A 7,080-nucleotide genomic window follows, 5' to 3' on the forward strand; every position below is an offset into this window, starting at 1 on the left:
TTACTTAAATTTGATTGTATCGTTACTTTATTGTACTTCACTATTTAAGAGTTTCTATTTTCAATCATGTCCCTAAATTCAAGAGTACAGGAACTATGGCACTATCTAAACCTAATAAGGTTGCATAGGAATAAAGTTCAAATCTTTGTTGAAGCACTTACTTCTACTTACTAATCTTGCATAATCGCGGTGAATCCAGAACCCATAGAAAGAGAAGTTATACTGCATATTGAAGCTCAAGTGGTTGAACACAGATGTTATAGAATTCACCATCAAAGAAAAGCCAATCCTAAAACAACGCAAGCTTTAAATTTGCTTCGATATAACTCTTCTTGCAGGACGTTAATAGCCAACCAGTCACAACTCATCTTGATAAGATATCTGATTTCACCAGATGGACGAACAGAACAACATATAAACCTAACAATGTCAGTCAAAACTGTTTCTTTTTTTGACAAAGGTAACAGAGTCAAAACTGTTTCTCTTTCAGGTACTCTAAGAAACTTCTTCGCGAACCAATCTTGGTACCTCATTTGGCTACCGAACTTCACACGTGTAAGCAAAAACCTCAATTGGGTTTCCATTTCAGTAGCTATACAGAGGTTTCATAAACTTTGCAAAATATCTTCAAATCCATCCACCCTAAACTGTTTGGGATTCAATAAGAAGTCTCTCCAGATTGCTTTAAACTCAGGTACACATGAACCAAATCTTGCAAAAGCCTGATTAAGTTGCTCCCTATCTTCAAACACAACGAGAATCACTCCCTCGAAATTCAACATCCATTCTTTTCAATGCATATATCATAGGATTACTTGGTACTCTATAATGATCAGCTAATAAATGAAGAAACACGTATAAAGCTTTAGTCAAAACCAATGGTTCTTCCTCTAATAAGCAATCCCAATATGCTCTCCAAACACAAGCATAAATTTCCCTCACAAGAATCCCCATTTAAACTTCGCCTTAAAAGCACGACGAGCAATTCATCAAATCCTATAGTCAATACATTCACAATCTCTTTAGTAACCCAAATCAGCTGAATTTTCACTGAGTAAAGTAATTGTGCATACAATTCCTCAACAATCTTAACAAGCATACACGTAAAATAACTACAACCATCTTGCCGAGGGCCTGTGCACCCCCGGGATTAGTCGGGGCTCAAAGAGACTCGGACACCCGGTGCAAATCAAAAAAAAAAAAAAAAAAAATAACTACAACCATCAGTGATAGATGTTTAATATGAACTTTTTGCCAAATGGGGTTTGGTTAGAATCCCAGAAATTATAGCTCCATTCAACTTCGAGTATTCCTCCTCTTGTGTGTATGCAGACCTTACCCCTACCTTGTGATGGTAGGGAGGCTGTTTACAATAGACGTTCGGCTCAAGAAAACCTGCATATATATCATCATGGTAAACTAGTAATCCTTGTAGTAATTAATTCACTTGCTTTCTACTTAGTAGAGAATGTGTGACCTCCCGTTTCGTGGTTTCTCATTTTTCAGAACTAATGAACTAGGTATGCTATTGACTTATCCAAATGTGAACTGAAAGCAACAAGCCATAAAGAGATAAATGATTCTTGGCAATACTGAAAAACATGTAAGGTCACTAGAAAGCAAAACAAGTTTGAAATGAAAACAATACTTCAATGATATTATTGCTTTAGCAGGACAAAAATGAATATCGGACAACTTAAAATTTAGAAAGATCTCAGCACCTATAGTACCAAAAGTAGACAAAAACTGTTAAGGAGCCAGAGTTTTCTGGAGTGGTTCATACAGATCGGGTACCTGATCCTTGTACGGCAGCACGAAAGTTTCTATGAACTTTTTCTCTTTTAAGCTCACAACAGTATAAAGAGCCACCTTTCTCCTCTCAAGCTTCTTTTCGTCCAAAATTTTCAAGACTTGCATCCGAGGTACGACCCTTTTTTCCATACTATATATCAAAATTGAAGGATGAGAAGCTAAGTAAGCAGATTCAAAACCAAGCTCCTTCATAAAAAGACTCAATCCTTTCTGAATTTTAACCTCTGACAGAGCAATACAATAAGGTAACTTCCTAAACATCGTAAGTATATCATCATCCGACCATCCAAAACTCTTAAAAATCTCAAGCTTTTTTTCACACCTCGCCTTCTTTTGCGAGGCTAATGTATGAAATCCATAAGGAAACATAGACGAATCAGGCGAAAGTCGAAAATCCTTCTCTACCCTATGCAACAAATCCTTAACCCACTCAGGCTTCTGTGTAATATACCTCGGATTTCTAAGCACAAGTTTTTGTATTGAATCATCAGAAACACCATAATTTTTCAACAATAACAAATTATTTTCCATTACATTACGACCACCAAATGAAAGCAACCAAGATGTTCTTTTTATAGCTTTAACAACATTTTCATCACTACCCAATGTTCTCCTTAGACAATTAATTTTAGGTTTCAAATGAGTAACTAAACCCCTTTCAACAATCGTTGAATCTTTAGCAATCACATTCACAAGATCCGAACCCGACAACCCGATATCCATCAAGCATTGAAATTTGGGTTTTAGGGTTTTGGAAACATCGTAAAATAGAAACTTGGGTGATGTTGAAACCAGTTTTTTCATCTGGATCTTGTCGAAACCAGTTTGTTTCAAGAAATTGAGTACTAAATCTGGATTTTTCTTTAAAGATTTCCATGAATTTACCTTGGTAGATGCTAATGATGCTTCTTCTTTGGAGAATCCGAGTGAATTAATCAGGTATTTCACGAAAAAATTGGTCCGGGCTGAGGTTGAGTAGAGATACTGAGAACTGAAACAGTGAAATCTTGATAGAGCTTCAGATTTGCCTCTGAATCTGACGAGCATTTCGTTTAGCTGTTTCTATCAACTTTGCAGAGAAGAGAAGAGAAATGTTTGGTTCACTGTGTAAGGGTCAACTATAGTCTAATTATTTTATGGAAAAAAATAAGTCTATTATTTGAAATAAATTAAACTTCGGTCAAAAATCAAGCGCGTGAGTTTTTTATTCGAACTATCACTAAATATATCTGAATGCTGTTGATTTTTTGATAAGAAAATGAACATTGGTAGTTGAAATATGTTTGGTAATACAAACTCTCTTTGAGCTCAAATTCTATGAATTCATTAGTGACGATCATCATTTTCGGAAGGCGAACACCGCCTTTTCGGAATTTATGTTTCAAATTCGATATTATCTTAATTTTGAAAAGTGTATTAATTCATAATTTTTTCAAAATATGTGTAACCAAGTTTGTTTGAGCACAAATTTCTTGGGTCCGTTGAAGACAACCCCTTAAATGATGCTCATTATTTTCAAGAAATGTACAATGCTTTTGTGGAGCTTGTGTCACTAACAAGAATCAAGGATAATATTATTATCACTTTTTGGTAGGTATTAATGTTTGTAAATTTTTTAAAATATGTGTGATCGACTCTATTTGAACTTGAATGTTATGATACATTGATGGCAACCTTTTAAACGCTAGTTGTATCCGAAAGAGGAACGTTGCTGTTTTTGGAGTTGGTACAATATTTGATTAGATGCAAGACATTGTAATTTGTATACATTAACCATGAACATAAATGACACATAAAACTAACATATGTACCTTGTTATCCTATCACAGTGTATACAATAGTCATCAACTGTCCAAATTTAAATCACAAATCAAACAAGCATACGTACCTACTTATCATATTACAAACGTAAAACTCAACTAACTACCTAGGAAGACGAAACAATCTTGAGCTGATTAGCTAAGCAGTAGCACCGCGCACCATCAGACAAGAAAATTTTCATCTCACAAGCTTGCTTGGTTATGTTTCTATCGTCCTCTGCCTGAAAAAGAAGTGGGAATCATACACACATATATATAGGAGAAGAACTGATATATGTCAGCGTTAACATTATGCGCGTAAAAAATGGATGCATTGGCGCAACTCTCAAAAGTAGAATTGCAGATTAGACAACAAAACTTGCTAACTACCGAGAGTTTCTGTCATGGGCTTCCATCATTCTGGTTTTTGAGAAAAGTATAATCTCATCCTGATGATCAGCACAAAGGGAAAATATTGATCTGACCAAGACATAAGAGTACATGCCAGATGAAATAACGGTGGCTCCACACGGGGGGTTGTCGAAGGTTCTTATGGGTGCATTAACTACAATCCAAATAATGCATGAGAGTTGGATGAGAGATATTACAGACCTGAGGACGTAAGTCGCAAATAAAAGTCAGCAGTTTTGATAGATCATATGCTTCACAGTCTCTCTACGCACCCGAGTACGGGTGACCATAGGGCTCTTGTTATGAGGAAAACCATCCATGTTGTGATCTTTGCTAACCACAGTAACTGTTTTCCTACCAGCTTCATCCGCTTTTCCAGTCGCTCCTTTTAGCACATCAGCAGATCTCTTTTTGTCCATCTCTTCTTGAATAGGAACTGGTCCTAGAGTACAGGTAAAAAGAAGAAAAAAACGCCTTGAATTGAGATCGAAGAGCTGCAATTCGATTTACGTGGACAAAATAGTCCCACACGGACAAACACAAAAATACATATTTTGCGTGCTGCTCGCAGCAAGCATTGTATTTCATACCAATCATCTCAAATCGCAACTTGTCAAAACATATACCTATAAACCTAATCAAATATATATCTATATTTTAAATCCTTGCTTGTACTCTTCTCTTTGAGATTAGCTTTAGTTATTAATAAAAACTAGCCTGGGCACCCTACCTATCAGAGTCAGAAAAAAAACATCATCTTGAATCCTATTTATCTCCAATCTTAACAAAGGAAAGCCATTGATCTTTCGTCACATTGTTCTCAACTCCCCTCACCTCTTGGGCGAGACGAGCTACCTTAAGATATGAGCCTCTTTTCCTTCTACCCAGCTCCCCGAAAACAACATTCGAATAGCACATTTTAATGATATAGCTCGCGTTCCTTCTAAACCAAAATTATTTCAAGTACGACAAGTCCATTATGCACTTGAAGTGAGCTTGAGTTTGTCTGATCATCCATAGTATTGGCCTCGCGAGTAGGGACTTTCTTATTGTATCAATCTTCATACTAGCTCGCCATACGAACATGCCATTCATAAAAGTATTACCTATAGAGTAAGTAGCTAAAGCAAGCAATCGTAGGTACGCTAAGTTTATATATTATCTTATATACGATACGCAGATATGGGAAACATATTACTAGCGTATATGTTGTAGGACGGTTACTGAAAGTGGCCGGGAATGAGTACCTATCCATTACGGAAATCGAACCCGTATCACAGCCAAATCACACTCTTCCCCTTCCCCTTGTTAACACCCCCAAATGCAATACAATAAATCATAGATTTATAAATTAAAGCTTAAATTATACCTTTAGATACATGAACCAAATCCCAGGGTTGAGAAATAACCAAAGGAGCATACATGTAGTTATCAGCCATCAAATAATCCCCAATTTTACTAAACAATTTCTCATCATTTCCTTCCAAGGGTTTACTATCTTCTTCAATTCCTGAAAATCGAAACAAAATCCATTAAATCAAATCAATTAATCAAACGAAGTTCAGGAACAGAATAACTTACCGGAGGAGAAACTGGAAGAACATAAAGGCGCGAACATGAAAGTATCAGATTTGAGATAATCGATAACTTTGTTGAAAAATTGCTTCCGTTTGGTACTACTGTGTTTCTTCATTGGTTTCTTCTTCAAGTGTACTGCTGAGAGAAACGTCGATTCCTTACCCATTTTTGCGAAAATTGAAAGAGATTTGCCGGAATAAGGTATACAAGGAGGAGTAATATCGCCGGTGGAAGTTGGGCGGTTATGAAGGTGAATACAACACTTGGCAAATAATAGAGAAGCCATCTGGCAAAGGAAAACTAAACTTTAATAATAGCACGTGGCTATTAACGAAAAGCTGAAAGAAGTATTGAAAGTGTTACCCCTAAACTTGGGGAGTATTTAAGATGTATTTCACTCATATTATAAGAACAAAGTACCGTTTAGTTTTAGTTAGTCAAGTAATGAGATGTTTATCGTGTTTTTAAAGTTGATAATAGTTTAAGAATGAAACTAATAATTCGCGTCGAGTTTAGTGGTCAGTTTTCAATTCTTCTTATTATTTTATTTTAATTTAATTTTTTGATTGTGTTCGATACCCTTATTGAGCCCTAACTAATTCAAATTTGTAGTAATTGATAGGGCTCATACAGGATAACGCTTCCTATCAAAAAAAAAAAAAAAATCATATCAAAGGCTCCCATTCGAAACTTTTGATTCGGAGAGGGACAGTTCCTGCACCACTATCTTTTGGTGGTTATATTTTTTGTTAAAGTTTGATGTAATTATCTAAATCGATCATTTGATTTTTATTGCTTTCTTTCAGATTTTAATATGTTTGGTTATGATTATTGTTTTTAAGTGTGTTTAGTCTCCTCAATTTTTGTAAGTATAGTTGAGAAAATGACCAAAATAGTCTTTATCGTATGAGTAATGTTTTATTTTGGTCCTTAATGTATTTGATTGAAATGGTCATTAGAGTCTGTTTGGATTGGTTTAAAAGTTGATTAAACATACTTTTAAATTTTGAAAGTGTTTGACAAAGTAAATATAACTTAAAATAAATTTAAAATGCCTTTTAAAAAGTTAAAAAAAATAGGTCTTCCCTTCTTTTTATTTTTTTTGACTTAAAGTCATTTAAGTTTGACTTATTATTCTTTGATTGTAAAGTTATTTTTTTAAGTCAATCCAAACAAGCTCTTAATGTATAACAAATGTGTTCATTTTGATACTTACTACATTTCACTTAATTAACATGACTTTAATTGTCACGCCCCGAGCCTACACCCTGGGCGGGACCGGCACTCGGAGACCATTGTCGGCCCCAAGCGAACCCTTGGCCTGGCCTTCTTAACTCAGCGGAAACCTGACTCAACAGAATAACTCAATGCCATGCAAAGACATAAACAACTTAACTGATAAAATATGGCCCAAAGGGCAACTCGAGTCTCAAAATAGAATATTTACATATATACATAGATAAGAGACTCAAAACTAACT

The 7,080-nt window shown here is 35.3% G+C and overlaps 2 protein-coding genes across 3 annotated transcripts; both read right to left on the bottom strand.

Annotated features, from left to right (window-relative positions):
- On the bottom strand, nucleotides 1-2,930 carry LOC102580515 (uncharacterized). Of its 2 annotated transcripts, none has more exons than XM_015309866.1 (2): nucleotides 1,795-2,930; nucleotides 1-996 (listed from the first exon to the last, which is right to left on the bottom strand). In XM_015309866.1, exons 1-2 carry the CDS (start codon nucleotides 2,857-2,859, stop codon nucleotides 967-969), a joined length of 1,095 nt encoding a protein of 364 aa, XP_015165352.1. In that variant the 5' UTR covers nucleotides 2,860-2,930; the 3' UTR covers nucleotides 1-966. The 2 variants fall into 2 exon arrangements, with proteins under 2 accessions (XP_015165352.1, XP_006350055.2); XM_006349993.2 differs by lacking the exon at nucleotides 1-996 and adding an exon at nucleotides 1,214-1,395.
- Nucleotides 2,931-3,581: 651 nt separating this feature from the next.
- LOC102580864 (uncharacterized) lies at nucleotides 3,582-5,913 on the bottom strand. Its single transcript, XM_006349994.2, has 4 exons — nucleotides 5,604-5,913; nucleotides 5,392-5,532; nucleotides 4,224-4,464; nucleotides 3,582-3,853 (listed from the first exon to the last, which is right to left on the bottom strand). Exons 1-3 carry the CDS (start codon nucleotides 5,884-5,886, stop codon nucleotides 4,250-4,252), a joined length of 639 nt encoding a protein of 212 aa, XP_006350056.1. The 5' UTR covers nucleotides 5,887-5,913; the 3' UTR covers nucleotides 3,582-3,853; nucleotides 4,224-4,249.
- Between the last annotated feature and the right edge of the window lie 1,167 nt (nucleotides 5,914-7,080).

This window comes from Solanum tuberosum, unplaced genomic scaffold, assembly GCF_000226075.1.
Source record: "Solanum tuberosum cultivar DM 1-3 516 R44 unplaced genomic scaffold, SolTub_3.0 scf00116, whole genome shotgun sequence".
NCBI lineage: Eukaryota > Viridiplantae > Streptophyta > Magnoliopsida > Solanales > Solanaceae > Solanum > Solanum tuberosum.

Excerpts from the sequence above, each read along its gene's own strand:
- LOC102580515 (XM_006349993.2), bottom strand. The coding sequence starts at position 2,859 with ATGCTCGTCAGATTCAGAGGCAAATCTGAAGCTCTATCAAGATTTCAC. Across the intron at positions 1,396-1,794 it reads TGCTGCCGTACAAGGATCAG|GTTTTCTTGAGCCGAACGTC; the intron begins GTACCCGATCTG and ends ATATATATGCAG.
- LOC102580864 (XM_006349994.2), bottom strand. The coding sequence starts at position 5,886 with ATGGCTTCTCTATTATTTGCCAAGTGTTGTATTCACCTTCATAACCGC. Across the intron at positions 5,533-5,603 it reads TTCTTCCAGTTTCTCCTCCG|GAATTGAAGAAGATAGTAAA; the intron begins GTAAGTTATTCT and ends TTCGATTTTCAG. Across the intron at positions 4,465-5,391 it reads TTTGGTTCATGTATCTAAAG|GACCAGTTCCTATTCAAGAA; the intron begins GTATAATTTAAG and ends CCTGTACTCTAG.